The sequence below is a fragment of the Sorghum bicolor genome, chromosome 1, assembly GCF_000003195.3.
Source record: "Sorghum bicolor cultivar BTx623 chromosome 1, Sorghum_bicolor_NCBIv3, whole genome shotgun sequence".
Classification (NCBI taxonomy): Eukaryota; Viridiplantae; Streptophyta; class Magnoliopsida; order Poales; family Poaceae; genus Sorghum; species Sorghum bicolor.
This window is the reverse complement of record NC_012870.2, coordinates 7,008,277-7,026,826: the sequence shown is the minus strand read 5'-3', so window position 1 is coordinate 7,026,826 and position 18,550 is coordinate 7,008,277. Positions and strand designations below refer to the sequence as shown.

Below are 18,550 nucleotides of genomic sequence, written 5' to 3'. Positions count from 1 at the left end.
AAAAAAAAACTGAACGAAATCATCATGGTTGAGATGTGCATGCAATACAATGCCCCTGGAGAAGCAAAATCTACAGGCAGGCGTCTGCGGCGCTGAGATCATCGAGGATCTTGTTCTTGACGTCCTGTGGAAGCGGCGCGAATGGCCCTGCCTTGGAGTAGAACTCCGCCAGTGACCTGATCGCCTTCTCCAACGCGACGTACGACTCCTGCAGTGCGGCGAAACAAGCGGCGTAAGAAATGGCCCAATGGAGGGCGGGCGATCACAGATTCACAGCTAACCTCGGCGGCGACGGTCTGCTGGCCTCTCCATCCGCCCAGGAACTCCCTGATAGACTCCTTGGCGGCGTCGGCGTTCCGCCGGAACCTGGCCATGTCCCCGCCGTCGTCCTCCTCCAGCGACTCGCGGAGCGTGCGCACCACCTCCCTGGCCGCCTTGAGGTACGCCTTGGGCAGCGTCTTGCCGGCCTTGGTCTTCTCGTTGGGGTCGAAGATGGACTTGATGGCGCCGAGGACGCCCTCCTCGCCGCCGCTCCCATCCTCCTCCGCCCTGACCGGCGCCGGCGCCGGCGCGAGGCCGAGGAGGAGGAGGGATGCGGCGTGAGCTCTCCTGGTGATCGGCAGCCTGCAGGCTCCGCCGCCTGCTCTGTTGCGCGACGGCCGGCACGCGAGAGTTAATCAAACAAACGCGAGAGCACCGAGGAGGAGGGGAAGGGGCAGAGTGGTGACGATGTGGCACCTACAGATAGGCCTGTGCCGGATGTCCGGAGCACGCTGCAGCTTTGGCGGTGGCGGCGACGGCGACGAGCAGGACTTGTGCGGCGTGGACATCGGAGGCGGCGTAGGGGAAGGCATCGCTGATCCTCCTAGCGAGCTACGGCCTCTGCAGTGCAGACGCAACGGATGCTTGGATTGCTCTTGCTCGTACGTACGTATAGCTTGTTCTTGGTTCAAGTGGAGTGGAGCCTATGATTGGCTGTCAATCCAGAACCTTATCTGCAGCACTCTCACATGGCTTGGCTTGATAATACCACGGATGCTTGAAATTGAAAGAACAAGCCTTGGCACCGGGAGGGGAAACAAAAGCACGGGACGGCCCATTGGGTCCAGCAGTGGCCGGATCCGCAGCATGCAATACAGGCCTTTGGCTGGCAGCTGAGTTCATGTGATGTGGTGTGTACAAAAACAAACCCTGACGCGGCTAGCCACCGCCGACCGGCCACCAGCAATGCCCGGGCCCGAAGCTCAGCTAGGAGAAGCATCGGCATCCAAGCTGGGTTAGCTGATGAGCTTGCTGACTGATTCAGACGAGAACTCATCATCATCACCAGGAACAAAAAGATCGGAAGACGACTAGACGAGAACCTCTCTTTTTCTTTTCCCCCCGATTGACGACGTTTTCACTAAACGCATGGGGCCAAGCTTTAGGACTTAGGAGGTCCAGACACAACCCTCAAAAACTGAAAAACAATCATTAGACCAGTCTTAATGGTATTTTATCAGAGTTTCATAGAAGAGTAAGTATAAGACTAGACACTAGACACGACCGACAGGGAGGAGCTAGGTCGTCCATCTGACGAAACGGCAGTAGTCCCAGTCCCAAACGTGCGGCGCCGGCGGCACGCCGCAAGTGACTCGCGGCGGCGGCGGGGAGTTTTGCCGTCAGCCTCGGCAGGAAGCGCAGGTGGGAGTGGGAACCGATGGGATCATCAAGGAGGCGAACTGGCCAACAGGCCACCGAGTCGGCCAGCCAGTCCAACGAAGCGACGGCCGAAAGGCACGTTTCTGCTCCCCCTGCTTTCGTGGGACGTCGCTTTTGTTTCCCCCACCGGGCCGAAAGAATGGAGGGAAGCCACCGCCCAGCGCCCACCGAGGCTGCCGCTGTCCACAAGCCGAGTTCGCTCAGAGCGGGGCCGCACGACAGGCACGCCGAGCTGGCCTGGCCAAGCCACCCACCGCTTGTGCTTCCACGCTCTTTTTTTTTTTTTGTTTTTCTTTCCTGATGATGATGAAGGTACCGAAAGATATGCTACGGAGTTGATAATTCTGCCAGTTGGAAACAGGCGACCTATGTTTCCTGGAAAGGGTTTATCCTATTGTACTTGAGAAATTAAAGGTAGTTTTTAGTGTTACAGGCAAGCAGTTGTATATGCAATGGGTCTCTGAAGCTAAAAATGTCCAAGTTTCATTTCTCAATCCTATTTGTGGCGCTTCACAGATCACATATTTCCTGACATCTCCAAGTCAGCATGTCTCTTCGAGTACAAGCAAGATGGGTGACTATAACCGCGCGTCTTAATTGGATTTTAACCATGGCTTTTCACCTAATTGGATATAATGAAAGTGAGCGTCCAAAACTTTTTTTTTAAAAAAAATCTACAAACATGAGCTTGTTCATTTAGCTGAAAAGTCATGGTTAAATGTATTGTTTACTGATTTATTGTGAAAGAAAAATACTGCTGAATGACTAGTAGATTTGACAAATAATCTCAAGCAAACAAGGCAACAGGCTAATGCATTCTAAAGAACATGCAGAATGTCATTTTGCGCCGGATTGCACGTGCTGGGTGTTCGTTCAGGGCTCGATCCAGTAGGCGCGTAGCGATTCCGATCCGAGCTCCTTTTTTTTTTATCAATGGCTTGTAGTTGTAGCCCAAATCAGAAATATCGTTTTTACAAAGACAGGCATAGGGGATTTACAAAGCACAGAATCGCTGCATTTCAGATCAGATGCTATTAAATCTTCAAATAGTCCGCACCGAATTAAAAGTCGTCGTCTCTCTCTCTTTCTCCCCCCCCCCCCCCCCCCCCCCCCCCCCCACCCCTGCCTGCTCCATCTAGGCTCCAGCAAAAAGGGAGAGGCGAACCAGCTCAGAGCCGGCGACCGCCACCCCACTCCGCACGTACTACGCCGCTCGCTCCTGTGCTGTGCACCAGCTTGTATATTCCTTCTCCCCTACGCTTTCCGTGGTTCCATTCCATTCCATTCCATCAGGCCGCAGACCGCCCCCGCGCCGCCCCTTTCCACCTGTTCGCGTGCGCATTCGCGCAGCCAGCCAGCCACCGGCTCATCGTTGATCCATCGATATCCTCCTCCTCCTCTCTCTCCCTCGCTCGCTCGCAGTTCCGATCCACTGATCGAGCTCCTATGCGCGGTTAGCTCCTGCCGGCGGTGGCCAACGACGACGAGCCACGAGCTGATCGATACAAGTCCGCCGCCGGATCAGCCACCAGATGGTCAGTAGTTTGTTCTTCGTTCTCTCCTCGCTCCCAGCTTGCTGGCTAGCTAGCTAGACTACACAGCGCGATCGAGCTGATCTGCCTGGTGCTTAATTTATGGAGTAGTAATCCGTACGTTGTTCCTCGGTCGTCGCCTGATGATCGATCATGCAGGGGACTCCGGTGAACATCATCGTCGGCTCGCACGTGTGGCTTGAGGACCCCGGCGAGGCCTGGGTCGACGGCGTCGTCACCGACATCAAAGGCGGCAACGCCACCATCGCCACCACCAATGGCAAAACGGTGCGTTGTATTGTACTCTGATCCGGCCGCCACCTTATGGTTCATCGATCATCGATCGGTTAATTAATTCTTCTTCACTCGTCTATCCTGCTGCCGACGTAGTATATATTTGGACTTTCGATCGAGTCGTCGACTACTGCTCTGCTTGTTGTATGATTGGAGCCGCCGCAGCTAACTGGCCGTCCGTTCGTTCAGGTCGTGGCGAGCCTTGGCAGCATATACCCCAAGGACACGGAGGCGCCGCCGTCAGGAGTGGACGACATGACCAAGCTGGCGTACCTCCACGAGCCGGGCGTCCTGCACAACCTCTCCTGCCGATACGGCCTTAACGAGATATACGTGAGTACTTTAATTTTGCCCTCCTGGATCATGGGGATCCTTCGCACGTAGATAGACTCGGTTTTCTCCCTGTCCCGAACTGTTCCAGGCTTCATTCCGTTATAACTCGCTCATGAAAAGTCATGGCTGAAAATACTATTCGCTGAGAAAAACATTGTGGGCTTGTAGAAAAAAGTAGGGCTAAGACAAGCGAACAGGTTCTAACACGGTACGTGTCAACCTGACAGACGTACACCGGGAACATCTTGATCGCGGTGAACCCTTTCCAGCGGCTGCCTCACCTCTACGACGTGCACATGATGGAGCAGTACAAGGGTGCCAGCTTTGGGGAGCTCAGCCCACATCTCTTCGCGATCGCGGACGCCTGCTACAGGTCTGCGTGTTCTGGTCCATAATCTCTGTAGATACGATACGGTTCATCGGCTGAATTTCAGGCTAGCTGATCGTTGGCATTCTTCCTTTGTTGGTGTCGACGGGGAAAAAAAATCCAGGGCGTTGATCAATGATCAGGGGAGTCAGGCAATCTTGGTGAGTGGCGAGAGTGGTGCCGGCAAGACGGAGACGACCAAGATGCTCATGAGGTATCTTGCATTCATGGGAGGAAGGTCCGGTACCGAGGGACGGACTGTTGAGCAGCAGGTTCTAGAGGTAGGAAAAGCTTGTCATTTCCTCTCTCTTTTTTTTTTCTCTCATCTTTGATCACATACAGTGTCCACACTAACTTCTTTATTTCTGTACTATGCGCATATAGTCTAATCCAGTACTTGAAGCATTTGGTAACGCAAAGACAGTGAAGAACAATAACTCGAGGTGGACTCTTGAATCAGTAACTGCAATTGCACTTTAACAAAATATTGTTTGGTTTTTTTTTCTTCTGTATACTTAAACATGTCCACCATTTCAGTCGATTCGGTAAGTTTGTTGAAATCCAGTTCGACAAGTATGGGAAGATATCAGGGGCTGCTGTACGCACATACCTCCTTGAGCGATCACGAGTATGTCAGGTCTCTGATCCTGAGAGGAACTACCATTGCTTTTACATGCTTTGTTCCGCACCCCCTGAGGTAAATTCTCAAGCAGAGCGCCAGAGCCTAAGTACAATTTCTGGTTTCTGTGTCACTGTGTGTGTGGTTACAACCGAAGACCAACTTCTTCAGAATGGTCAACTGATTTCAGGATGTAAAGAGGTTTAAGGTGGGAGACCCTAGACAATTCCATTACTTGAACCAAACAAACTGCTATGAAGTAGCTAATGTGGATGATGCAAGAGAATACTTAGAAACAAGAAATGCTATGGATATTGTTGGCATCGATCAAGAGGAACAGGTACATCATATATATATTTGAAGACGATTTGAAATGAAATAGCAAATAGATTGTTCAGCTAAGAACTAATTCATCTTTTTTTTTTCACTGCTCAAGGATGCAATCTTCAGAGTAGTAGCAGCAATCCTTCACCTAGGAAACATTAACTTCTCCAAAGGGCAGGAAATTGACTCATCCAAGTTGAGAGATGATAAATCAGTCTATCACCTGAAAACAGTTGCAGAACTGCTAATGTAAGTCTTTCAAAAGCTATTTTGGTTATCTGAATCTTTTCGGTACACTAAAGCATAAACTTATCTTCAGGTGTGATGAGAAGGCCCTTGAAGACTCCCTTTGCCAGCGTGTTATTGTGACACCTGATGGGAATATCACGAAACCCCTTGATCCAGATTCTGCAGCATTAAGTCGTGATGCCTTAGCAAAGACAGTATATTCACGACTGTTTGACTGGTAAGAATGATGATATCATGTTCATGAATGCATAAAAAACAAGGAAAAAATTCAAGTGCTACTAGTGTTGGCTGTAAGCAGGGGTGCAAGCTTACTTTTTTCGGATCATTGAGTCGACCCAAAACATATAAATAAAATGAATAAGTCCTCTTTCAAAGCAAGGAAAAGGAAAGAGAAATGAAGTAATGCAGTAAACCAGAACTACCTATTTCATACCCACTTCCACCCCTACCTGTCAGTATATGTAAAGATCACAAGCTGGATGTTTTAGTTACCAATTCGGACTTAGCAACGCTTGTAATGGAATCCATCTAAACAATGAGGGGATTTTCTTTTCTTTTTTTTTTGACAGGATTGTCGACAAGATCAATAACTCAATTGGCCAGGATCCAGATGCGACCAATATAATAGGTGTGCTTGATATCTATGGATTTGAGAGCTTCAAGATTAACAGGTTTGCCCTTAGTAGTTTAGTACTGTCTGGTCCTGCAAATATGGCTATGCATTTTTTAGTTTTACTATACCTTTTTTTAGTACCTAAAAAGCTGATTCAGGATTTAAATTCTGCTCATCTCACAGTTTCGAGCAACTATGCATCAACTTGACAAACGAGAAGTTGCAGCAGCATTTCAATCAGGTTGGACAAGATTAGTAGATACTAAGAGAACAATTAATTAATACTCACAGAAACATCTAAAACATCAAACACATGAGTTCCTTTTGCAGCATGTATTTAAGATGGAGCAAGAAGAATACACAAGGGAGGAAATAGACTGGAGCTATGTTGAATTTGTAGACAATCAGGATGTGCTGGACCTGATTGAAAAGGTAATTTCTGGGACCATATTGGAAGTGGCATATGGACTACACATACAAAAGAATAATCAAGTATCTGTTGATCAATAACACTTCAACATTGCATGCAGAAACCTGGAGGAATAATTGCACTCCTGGATGAGGCATGGTATGACTTGTGGTACTTTGAGAGATTCATTTATATAAAAAAAAATGGAGAAGAGCATTGAGAAACATGTAGCAAATTTGAAAACATACTTCAGTATATTCTGTTGTTATCCCTAGCAAAGAACATTCCATAGCATGCAATTTGAAGGAAAATACAAGCATGACATGTCTTTCATGCAGCATGTTTCCAAAGTCTACACATGAAACATTTGCTCAAAAGATGTACCAAACATATAAGGCACATAAGCGCTTCAGCAAGCCCAAACTTGCTCGGACAGCCTTTACAATCAACCACTACGCAGGAGATGTAAGCAACTATTCAGTTACTATATGAAATTTAAATCAACCAGCAACGATTTTTAACAAGCAGTTCAACAAAATAGGTGACATATCAAGCGGATCACTTCCTTGATAAGAACAAAGACTATGTGGTAGCTGAACACCAAGCTCTACTAAATTCTTCAAGGTGCCCTTTTGTTGCAAACCTCTTTCCTCCATTACCTGAGGAAACTTCTAAACAGTCCAAATTCTCTTCAATCGGTACTCGCTTTAAGGTGTGTCATATTGAGCTAGATCTCTATGTTTGACTTTTGAATGGTCAGTAACCCTAATCCATATATGCAGCAACAACTGCAATCCCTCATGGAAACACTGAATACAACAGAACCTCACTACATCAGATGTGTCAAGCCTAATGCTGTACTGAAACCTGGCATTTTCGAGAACCACAATGTCTTGAATCAGTTGAGATGTGGGGTATGTATGTGAAATTTGTTTTACTATGCTACTCCAACAACTGCAATTTGCACTAATTTACTGAATGTTTATCTCAATCAGTCTGACATTTGCACATGGCCATGGTACAGGGTGTCCTGGAAGCAATTCGGATTAGCTGTGCTGGTTATCCAACGAAGAGGACATTCGATGAGTTCATTGATCGGTTTGGAATGCTTGCACCGGAGCTTGTTGACAGGTATAACACTCTAGCTGTTGAATTTAAGTAGACAATGTAAATCGATTTGGAACTCTTAAGTGAGATATGTATACTAGTTACACTGAAATTTTTTTAAAGAAGATTAAAGTGGCTTAATGCATTTGCAGTGATGAGAAGGCCGCTTGTGCAGCGATATGTGATAGAATGGGTTTGAAAGGATATCAGGTAGCCTATGATGAGTGGAAATGGGAAATAAAACAATCGTATACAGAACTTTCTTTTTTCAAGGCCTAACTTTTTTCCAAGACCTCAAATTAGACTTTTTTTATCAGATAGGGAAAACTAAGGTATTCCTAAGAGCTGGCCAGATGGCAGAGCTGGATGCTCGAAGAGCAGAAATTTTGGCCAATGCTGCGCGACTAATCCAGAGGCATATAAAGGCACATCTTATGCGAAAGGAATTCATTAACTTACGAAAAGCCTCAGTTCAATCTCAGAAGTTCTGGAGAGGTATTTCATCACCACTTTGAGCACTTTGTGCCCTCAATGTCAGTTGTGAGCAAAACTGGCATTACCTGAAACTGACATACAATTTAATCAAAATCCTGCAGCACGACTAGCTAGAAAGCTTTTTGAGTATATGAGGAGAGACGCTGCTTCAATTAGGATACAAAAGCACGTGCGTACCCATTCTGCCAGGAAAGCGTACCTACAAGTATATGAATCAGCTATAGTAATACAGACAGGATTACGAGCAATGGCAGCTCGCAATGAACACAGATTCCGAAGAGAGACCAAGGCATCCATAATTATCCAGGTTTGCACTATTATGCCTATCATGATTTGCAAATAGTTTTTATAGGAAAACCATAATTAACGGTACCTAAAATCACAGACTCGATGGCGCCAACACAGAGCTTATGTTGCTTACAAGCAGCAAAAGAGAGCTGCTTTGATTCTTCAGTGCTTGTGGAGGGCACGCATTGCAAGAAAGGAGCTTCGGAAACTGAAAATGGTCTGTACAATTACACATCTTCAGCACAAGCACATCATTCATTGTTAATGCTCATAAAGTAAGCATAACCATGTAAACAGGAAGCAAGAGAGACTGGCGCACTCAAAGAAGCAAAAGACAAGCTAGAAAAGAGAGTAGAAGAACTCACATGGCGGTTAGATGTCGAGAAGCGTTTGAGGGTAATTCACTTGGATCAATATAGTAGTTTCTGTATTATTTAGTATGTTACTTGGTGTAAAATGAGTTTATCTACTATGTCTTGCCGGCAGACTGACCTTGAAGAAGCCAAGGGCCACGAAATTGAAAAGCTACAATCTGCACTGCAAAAATTGCAAGAAAATCTCGAGGAAGCCCATGCAGCAATAGTAAAGGAGAAAGAAGCTGCGAAGTTAGCGATTGAACAGGCACCACCAAAGATAGTAGAAGTGCCAGTTGTCGACAATGCAAAACTTGAGGAGTTGACAACTCAAAATAAAGAACTTGAGGTAATCCCCATTAAGTTCTGCATTTTTATCCAGATATAAGATTCATAATTTAATTCTTTAGAAAAGTTCTCACGTGCACATTTGGATCCAGGATGAACTAACTACGTTTAAACAGAAGGCTGAGGATCTTGAAAATAAGCTTCTTGAGTTGCAGAAACAGTCTGATGAACTGTCACAGGAGACACAAGAACAAGCGTCCAAAGTTACTCAACTTCAAGAGCTGATCGAAAGGTACTAATAAATTTATTCTTTGTAAAACTAAATCGTTTATATTACAAATGCTGCCCACATACTACCTCCACAATATGGTGCAGGCTTGAAGCAAGTTTATCCAATATGGAATCTGAAAACCAGGTTCTACGACAACAATCACTGGTTGTTACATCAGCTGATGAAGATAAATCCAAACAGATAGAGAGGTACATACTACAATATGCATACTTCACATTCACATTTTTTTCCTTTCTGGGTTGTACTCATGTCCTATGAGAAAGCCTCACAAACTAAAAAAAGGATATGTTTAGATTCGAAAGCAAGATTTCCACCTTGGAGTCAGAGATCGAGTTGCTCCGCTGTAATTCTGCACTAGCTGTTCAGGCAGTGGTCACTCCTGAAATGAATCAGACAACAGTAATCGAGGTAAATTTCATTGAAGAGAACTTTGCAGAAACACTACTTGGGAGCATTAACTATTTGATGTAAAAACATTTGCATTTAATTCTGTCTAAAACCTCACTCATATTCAGGAACTTGACAAGGGACATCAGCTTGAAGAAGTTAAAACGGTCAATGTATGTGCTATAAGTTTTACCTGGCAAACATTTATATAAGATACTGTAAAATCTCATTCATATATCACATTAATGTGGGCATATGCTACGATGCAGGAGCAGGTGGTTATTCCTCCTGTAAAGAATCTAAGCAAACAAAAATCACTGACAGATCGACAGCAAGTATGTTCCCTGCTTTATTTTTTTAGTATTAATGTGAAAAAAAAACAAGTTTTGTGAATCAAAGACACAGACAATGAAGCATACTGAAGATCAATTTCTCACCATTTGTTCTTCCATCATCCTTCCACAGGAAAACCACGATGCCCTGATTAAAAGTCTGGTAGAAGACAGGAGATTTGATGACAAAAAATCTGCTGCAGCATGCATTGCCTACAAATCACTCCTACACTGGCATTCATTTGAAGCAGAGAAGACTAACATATTTGATCGTATCATCCAAACAATTAGGTCATCAGTTGAGGTTGCTATTCACATTGCATACCACTTAACTTTTTCATTGAAGTAAGACAATGCTTGCAAGCAAGTACTTGAGAAACTCATCACCTGAGTACATTAATTTACAGGGAGCAGAAAGTTCTGGAGAGCTTGCCTATTGGTTGTCGACAACATCAACTCTCCTCTACTTATTACAAAACACTCTCAAAGCTAGTAGTTCATTAAGTAAAGGAACAAATCGCAGCCGGACCACAACAGGCAGTCTGTTCAGTAGAATGGTGCAGGTAAGTTTTCCATCCAGACTTTCTTTTAGAATGAGTTAAGGTTCTTATCTGAGGTTGAAATGTCAAGTTTGACCTTGTGGTCCACCATATAGGCCAAGGCCACTGGTAGACTGGTAGAGCACAATGTCGTAGTGGTTGAGGCCATAGTTCAAGCCTCCCATTGAAATTCAAAGATAGAATGTGTTTTGTATTTTGTATTCCTTTTCTCGTCAAGATTTCACTAGTCAACTTTCATTTAGTACCGAGGACTGATGTTCACATCATAAACATGAGCTTACACCCCATAACTTTCATTTCAGAGTGCTCGGGCATCATCAGGATTAGGCATACCTAGTGGATACAGTGGAATGGTGAGAAGGCCTGACACTGCATCAATGGTAGAGGCAAAATATCCAGCACTTCGGTTCAAGCAACAGTTGACAGCATATGTCGAGAAGATATATGGGATAATCAGAGATAACCTGAAGAAGGAAATCAGTCCATTCTTGACTATGTGCATACAGGTACAGAAACTAAGCCATTTCCATTACCAGGATATGAGGAAATAGAATTTTCTAACGAGTGTCGATTTTCATAGGCTCCAAGGGCTAACCGTGTGAGACCATCTCGGGGATCACTAAAAAGCATTCACTCTAATGGGCTAGCTAGGCAAGCATCAAGTCTACATTGGCAAAACATTGTTAAGTGCCTGGATCATACACTGGAAACGATGAAAAATAATTATGTGAGTCTATTCTTAATATTTTTCAGCTGTTTACAATTAGGGAACTGCACAAATGCATTGCTGAATTCAATTTCAATTTTGCAGGTACCTCCGGTGATAATCAGGAAAACATTTAGCCAAGTATTTGCATATTTGAATGTGCAACTCCTCAACAGGTATTGCTATATATCATTCCAAGTCTTAACAAATCTTGACTGCACAAGTTCATATGGGACACCAAAATATCCTTGGTAAATGCTTTACATGGTTGATTCTGTACTGTATCAAATTTCTGCCCTTTTTGTTTAGTTTGCTACTTCGTCGGGAATGCTGCTCTTTTAGCAATGGGGAGTTCTTAAAGGCTGGTTTACAAGACCTGGAGCAGTGGTGCTCTACAATAACTGAAGAGGTGAATATTTTTCATCTTTTTTTCGTAATTTTAACAAGACAGAAATTATAATCAGCAAGAGAGTGCTAATTAAATTGAAATATTATCCATAATGCAGTATGTAGGGACATCATGGGATGAACTGCAACACATTAGGCAGGCAGTCGGGTTCCTGGTATGCCTGAAAACATGCAGTTATTTCAACGGTTATACTAGTTTGATCTGTCTACTTATTAAATGAATTCGTATTATAGGTTTTGCATCAGAAGTCACACAAAACCCTGGAGGAAATCACAAATGATCTTTGCCCTGTAAGCTTTAAAGAAGATATCTTATAAGTGCCAAGATTTTTCTTCAAGCTAGCAAGTATGAAATGTTGTGTATTTTCACAGGTTTTGAGCATAACTCAAATATATCGCATAGCAACGATGTTCTGGGACGACAAGTATGGTGCACAAGGTATATCTCAAGAGGTATGTGCGTGTCTGCTAACTTCACATGATTAGACATACACACAATTCCAAGTGCATTCACCTGCCTGAATGCGTGAAATGCATCTATGTGTTGCTAAAGAGAACATCTTAACAAGAGACAACTTTATTTCAGGTGATTGGAAAGATGAGAACGATGACAACAGACGACTCAATAACTACTCCAAATAGTTCTTTCTTGCTAGATGACGACTCAAGGTAATAATCAGTGGTTCAGTACTAAGAAGTGAATAAGCATGCAGTAGATAACATAACTGAATCTGCAACAGTTATGACTCATCTAATGCCCAAATGAATGAAAATGCAGCATACCAATATCATTGGATGATATAGCTCGACTGATGGGTGACATTGATCCGTCCGATGTGGAACCGCCCCCACTACTAAGGCAGAATTCTCAGTTTCATTTTCTTCTGCAGCAGCACACAGACTGACTGATATCTACAGATATAAAGAGTAAAACGGTACAGTTACTTGTGAAGTTACAGAGAACTGAAGATTTTTTATAGGAGTGCACAGATTGAGTTGTGGTTTTTTCTTCCATTTTTTTATAACTTTGGGTGGGAAAATGCCTACAAAGAAAGAGAAATATAGGATATATCCTGATATCATTCTTTTGATTGATTGATTGATTGAAACAGAGAAAATTGTAATTATTTGAAGATGTATATAATGATAGTATATATATTTGCACCCAACCACATTCAACGCAAAACAGATTCCTGATCTTCTGGTTAAGCTAAAATCATCAATACACCCACTACTCGTGCAGCGGTTGAATACATATTATCCTAACGAACTAACCATCTTCAACCATCCGACCTATGAACCAACTGCATTGGCTTCAGCCCTCCCTTTATTCTGTGCCTGCAATCCTTCATCTAAGCAGGATCCAGATTATACGAAAATATAGAAGCGATTAGACCTCCATATCGCAGAATCGTTAATTCCCCACGGAAACGAACTCTGCAGAATACACATGGCGTTATCATCACTAGCCCAAAGTCCCAAACGAGATTTCAGGTCCCGTCTCTTGACCATTTCCTACTGTGACAGCACGGCCCCGGACTCGTCCCCATCCATCACAATAGCCATGCGCATTTCATGTCATCAGGGGAGAGTCGCATTACCTGGCAGATGACGACTGAAGCCCCGGGCGGTGCTCCCAACCAACCATGGAATGGATCCCCTCCCCTCCCTCTCCACCTGCTTTTTCTCTTTCGTCTCCGGTGATTGTCTGGGCTCGGATGCGGCGTGCTTGGCCGCCGGGCATCTGCGTCGCGTCGAGGGAAAACAGAGCGTCACTCGGGTCCGGGACTTGGAGCAACAGCGTGCGTGGTTCTCTTCTCTTCTCCTTCCTCTCTCTCTCTCTCTCTCTCTCTCGAGATGCAAACAGAACAGCCGCCGTTCAGAGAGGAATAGTCGAATAGCCGTGTATTGTGATACACACGGGGACAGACCCCGGGCACCCTCTTCTGACTGTCCGTTTCTTCAGATCCTTATCCGGAATGATCTCTCTGCTTTATGGGCAACGGCGGTGCATGCATCATGATCATCAGTTCATCACTGCTGCCCTCGTTCCGAGCAGGGGATGGGTCTTCTCGAATGGATCCACATGCAAAACAGAGAGACAAAAATCCAAAGAACAACATACTTATGTGTCACTTCATCTCTATGCGCTGCATTTATTATTTTTTATTTTACGTACCATCGCATTAGCATGGACTATTGGGAGACTTTTGCCTAGAAGGATTTGCCTACAGCAAGGAATGCAGCACGCTAGCCAAGCAATTTCAGCATTCGTCGGGCAGCAGGCAGGACACATGTGAATCACACGGTAATGCCATCGCGCATATTGCATTTTGTTTTGTTTTAATGCGTTTAGTAAAATAAAAACATGTTTAACCTATATAGGAAAGTATTTGGTACTTCCTCTTTCCAGAAAAAATACAACTATGAGATCTGTATCGATCAAGCTCAAATTTAACCAAATTTATAGTAAATAATATCTTCAGATAAATTTATTATGAAAAAAATATTTTTATAACTAATCTAATGATACTTGTTTTGTACTATGAATATTAGTATGTTTTTATATAAATTTAATCAAAGTTCACATAGTTTAACTTCTAAAAAGTGATAATTATATTCTTTTGTAGATAGAGGTAGTATTATTTTATTTACAAGGAGACAGAGATTGCAATAGAAGCAATGATAATTACATTAGCTGATGGTTTGTATGCTAAACTATGCAAAATATCTAACCGTGCTATTATCTCCAACATGTGATTACACAATATAACATTATGTGTATTATGATGGATCTAACGTATTTAGCCGACCTGTTGTATGATTTATTTACTAAATCTATCAGTCATTTAGCAGTATTTTATTTTTGTAATAAATGAACGAACAAAAAGTAATTTTAGTTATGACTTTTTACGACAAACGAACGGAGCGTCGTCCGCTTCTTGATGATGATCTCTGATGTACAAGACGTGTGGAAAGAAGAGAGAGGAAAAGAAAAGAAAATCTGTTCATTTAGCAACAAGTATTTTTTGACATGATTTTTCAGCCGAATAAAGGGTGTTTTTATTTCCGTCGATTCTGGTGGGCTCTGGGTCCCGAGCTCGAAAAGGGACCCGACTCGTCGCCGGATATGTCCGCCAGATTGGTTATGTCTCATGTGCAGCAGATGTGCTGCTGAGCTGCGCCGCCGCCCTTGGTCCGTGCCTCTACAAACCGCGTCATCTCGGCCAAGAAAACAAGCGCACGTCAGTATCGAGAGACGAGATATTTGCAGTCGCGTCCGCGCGCCGGAGGTATCGAGAGACGAAGCCACCAGAACGGCGTTGAACGAACACGGGGGGACAGGGAGGTGCCTGAAGCTAGTGTAAAAAACGGCGCGACCCGGACCACTCACCTTATCCACAGCCTGTACTTCCTTTAAGAGCAAGTACAATAATAGATTTATAATCAAACTAATATGGATGTAAATGAAAGAAGAGAGAAAAGAGATGATAGCTTGACTCTTATGCAAGCACTAAGCTGAGAAGTGGCGGAGCTAGAACAAATATAAGGGATTGTGCTTACCTTATGGGTGTATAAATTTTTACTGTATATGTGCAAATATGGTGAAAAATTAATCATAATCACCCTGTATCCTGTATGTAGATCCGCCAATGAAGCTGAGCACGAATGCATAGGTAGTGGTGGGTCCAAATAACAAGTGTTATGAGAAAAAATAAGAAAGAGAAGGTGTTTTAGAGACAAATATAAGACAACTTATTGTATAACTTGGCTCTAATCACTTGGCTTATAGCTAAGTACTTGGCTCTATTATTGACCTTGCTCTAATAAGAGTCTAAAATAGAATGGTTTAGTTTCAATAATGGTTTATTGGTTTAGAAAAAAAACTCTCACATTCACAAATAAGTTGAACAAACAAGTATTTATTTTGGGGCCGAGGACTCAGAGCAGTAGCTTCGCCTGCTTTTATCGCTTGCACTAAAAGTCAGTCGACGCGTGACTACTCGTGTCAACTCTTAAAGGATTCCGGGACACACGATTATTATTATTTTTTACAGCCAGGGAAAGAGATGTGTACGGTCGTGTTTGCAAACCGTGCGCTTGGCTCCTGGTTTTACAGGTGGAAATGGAAACACCAGACAGCCGATTAGCTGGTGCTCCAGATGCCACGGGACGGCCGGACCGGACGACGGGACGAGAGAGGACAAGCAAAGCACCGAGAGAGATTTTTCGTCAAGCAACGAAACCGCTTGCAGATAAGAACAAGCTCGGAGGCCGGAGCTTTGTGGAGAAAGCTCTGCAAACGACCGAGGACCACAGCCACCGAGCATGGGCCTGATTGGGTCGGGTCATGGGCTGGCCCAACGCAGTCTAGGGTTTCTGTCTTCCTGCTAAAGTATTTTAAATGCAGATTAATGCTAGAGCCACACAGACGCAGCCACACGGGAAAACGACATGCAACATATATTTTTTAATCATATTCACATAGTACCTCTATAATAACATCCATGGATATGGATAGGTAGGATAACAGTTAACAACGGGAGTTCTCGATATGTAAATAAACATGATTTTACTTTTAGTTTATTTATAATTCCAAGTAATCCTAATCGTTAAATATGACTATAATAACCATTTGAACACATCATGTTAGTATGGAAATTAAGAAGTACCGCCGAACAAAATATTTTCGCAAAACATCTAGATGTCAGTAATGTTGAATTAATAAGTTGCCTTGAGTGCAGACATTGTAGAGATGTAATAATTTTAAGTGTGTACGTATGACATCAAACCTCGTCATCAACATACTCACGTAGTCCTAGAGACATACTCTTAATCAATTGAGAGACTTGAGTGATGTGCCAACTGACATTCATATGGCATGATGTGAATTTGTCTATATCTAGGTCACCATCATGCATAATACAATGCTAGAGCGCATTTGCAAATATGTAACAGATGGAATACTTCACTGCACAACGTAGATATAACATGTGCAAAGGGATATGAGGTACATTTGAGGGGGGGGGCGGTTGGCATGTAATAAAACAAACAGATAAACGAATAATATTTGTCTATTTAATGTAGCTATACAAATCGTAGTGAAATGTCTAGTCATTTCTATATTATGTTTCGGACAATAAACTAAGCCACGCAACCAAGAGTTTGATTAACCTTGGCCCCCACAAAAGAAGCCTTGCATGAAGCTTGTCAAGAAGAAGTACCTTGTATGTTCCCCAAAGAAGCATTACATGAAGCATGACAAGAAGTACTATGCACTCCCTCTGCTATCTTTTCTAAGGTGTGGAGAATGATTTTATAGATACCAAGAAATCACCAAGAGATTTGGAGCATTAATGGACGCATGCAGTTACTGTTTATAGGCCAATAAACTAATATAGGCCAATAAACTAATTAAGCTCACATGACATTCGTAAATCGCCAAAAAAATGCATCATATTTGCTGCATAGAAGTAAATTGCAAACACTTTCGCTTGGACTTATGCATCAGTACTACCCTCACGCCTAATATAACGTCAAAGCTCAGAAATCACCAAGCGCCTAATATAAAATAATAGAGGGAGTATGGCACTGCATGTGAATGCATGTGGAACAACATCTTCGGACATGCATACCCATTGATTTAACCCATGCCAAGCTAGATTAATATTCACCGAGACACCAACTTTGTAGAAATTCTTTGAACCATCCCACACAACACTATCACTAATAGAGCTAGTTTCGCTATTTTGGCTAAACTCTGTGAAAAGGTATTGCTTTGAGTCTTTGACCTATTCATTTGCGTCAAGAAAAGGAAGAAAGAGAACACAATAATGACATGTATAAGAGTTGACCTAAAAATCATAACAATTCATGGACATACTTCCAAATATGAAACAATTATATACATAATGCTTCGCGGGACATGCATGGCGGGGCGGTTGACGGCGAGGTTGTCGCCAGTCAGGTGGTGGAGGTGGCAGCGATGGGATTTGGAGTCAGGAGATATAGGGTTAGGGTTTTGGATTCTGGATTTTCAGAGGAGCATTGGGGTTAGGGTTTAAGATTTTTGGCTCAGAAAGGGAGGGGTGGCAGAGCGCACCGCTAAGCAAGCAGTGGAAGACCCGTTGGGGGTGGGGGCAAGGTGGCAAGCTTTATCCGATTAGATTTACGGGAGTGCAGGGGTGGAGGAGCGGAGGTGGCTGGCTGGCAGAGTGGTCGACAATTGAGTTGCGAGCTAGGGGCTGTAGTAGAGGCTAGAGGCGACAACAGGCTTGCGCGCTTCATTGCACGAGGAGAACAAGAGGTTCGGTTATCGGAGAAGATAGACAGTAGGAGACAGTGACGGGTTCAGTAAAAGCGCGCGCTAATAAAGGTTATTCTTTACTCCCCACTAGCGTGAAAGGACTCAATATGGATAGGTAGGACCCCCATCATACCTTTTTTTTGCACTCATCTTCTCCTCCTTTATATTTTGTTAGTCTTCTCTAGTATTTTTTTCTGTCTTCACTATAAACTGAGCTAAGGAGCTTTATTAATATAGTTATGCCACCCTATTCTCTTGAGGACTTAGAACGTCTTTGGATCACACTTAAGTTGTGTTTGCGTAAAAAATACGACGACTTTTTCGGGCGTGAGACTTTGGGCAGCCCGTGGCGTGCAAATGAACTGACGAGCTTTGGTTGTGTTGCGGCATGCTGTAAGTCTTCAAAGAACCAAACAGCTGCTGAAGCTTGGGTGTGATAGTTGTGGTGAGCCGTGGCGTGGCGCGGCGCGGCCGCCATCGAAACGTGCCCTTACACCTTTTTCCAACATGTTCACAAGTTTTGTGTACCTGGAGCAGAAGTTGGGAAGATAAACGAGCGGCGGGGATGGGCCGGGTCGGTATTTGA

General features: G+C 43.6%; 2 protein-coding genes and 2 long non-coding RNA genes across 7 annotated transcripts; 1 reads left to right on the top strand and 3 right to left on the bottom strand.

The window, feature by feature from the left end:
- LOC8060474 (photosystem II D1 precursor processing protein PSB27-H2, chloroplastic) lies at window positions 11-1,138 on the bottom strand. 2 transcript variants are annotated; one of them, XM_002463834.2, is made up of 3 exons: window positions 739-1,138; window positions 282-645; window positions 11-208 (listed from the first exon to the last, which is right to left on the bottom strand). In XM_002463834.2, exons 1-3 carry the CDS (start codon window positions 852-854, stop codon window positions 71-73), a joined length of 618 nt encoding a protein of 205 aa, XP_002463879.1. In that variant the 5' UTR covers window positions 855-1,138; the 3' UTR covers window positions 11-70. The 2 variants fall into 2 exon arrangements, with proteins under 2 accessions (XP_002463879.1, XP_021317099.1); XM_021461424.1 differs by having other exon boundaries at window positions 282-640; window positions 743-1,135.
- On the top strand, window positions 2,859-12,836 carry LOC8059553 (myosin-12). Of its 3 annotated transcripts, XM_021465342.1 has the most exons (40): window positions 2,859-3,236; window positions 3,393-3,521; window positions 3,717-3,860; window positions 4,088-4,233; window positions 4,352-4,508; window positions 4,612-4,670; window positions 4,765-4,924; window positions 5,037-5,186; window positions 5,283-5,419; window positions 5,490-5,636; window positions 5,989-6,090; window positions 6,216-6,273; window positions 6,363-6,464; window positions 6,563-6,600; window positions 6,780-6,906; window positions 6,983-7,153; window positions 7,224-7,355; window positions 7,466-7,572; window positions 7,701-7,758; window positions 7,866-8,043; window positions 8,145-8,350; window positions 8,429-8,548; window positions 8,629-8,727; window positions 8,818-9,033; window positions 9,125-9,264; window positions 9,348-9,452; window positions 9,558-9,672; window positions 9,780-9,824; window positions 9,921-9,986; window positions 10,117-10,287; window positions 10,391-10,546; window positions 10,846-11,049; window positions 11,124-11,270; window positions 11,355-11,425; window positions 11,559-11,658; window positions 11,756-11,812; window positions 11,892-11,948; window positions 12,030-12,110; window positions 12,244-12,326; window positions 12,436-12,836. In XM_021465342.1, the coding sequence occupies exons 1-40, from the start codon at window positions 3,234-3,236 to the stop codon at window positions 12,560-12,562; spliced, it is 4,671 nt and encodes a 1,556-aa protein (XP_021321017.1). In that variant the 5' UTR covers window positions 2,859-3,233; the 3' UTR covers window positions 12,563-12,836. The 3 variants fall into 3 exon arrangements, with proteins under 3 accessions (XP_021321017.1, XP_021321022.1, XP_021321014.1); XM_021465347.1 differs by lacking the exon at window positions 2,859-3,236 and having other exon boundaries at window positions 3,387-3,521; window positions 9,927-9,986; XM_021465339.1 differs by lacking the exon at window positions 2,859-3,236 and having other exon boundaries at window positions 3,387-3,521.
- On the bottom strand, window positions 9,255-10,223 carry LOC110437108. Its single transcript, XR_002455226.1, has 2 exons — window positions 10,089-10,223; window positions 9,255-9,844 (listed from the first exon to the last, which is right to left on the bottom strand). It is a non-coding gene; the product is annotated as an uncharacterized LOC110437108 (long non-coding RNA).
- LOC110437104 lies at window positions 12,100-13,756 on the bottom strand. Its single transcript, XR_002455223.1, has 2 exons — window positions 13,259-13,756; window positions 12,100-12,569 (listed from the first exon to the last, which is right to left on the bottom strand). It is a non-coding gene; the product is annotated as an uncharacterized LOC110437104 (long non-coding RNA).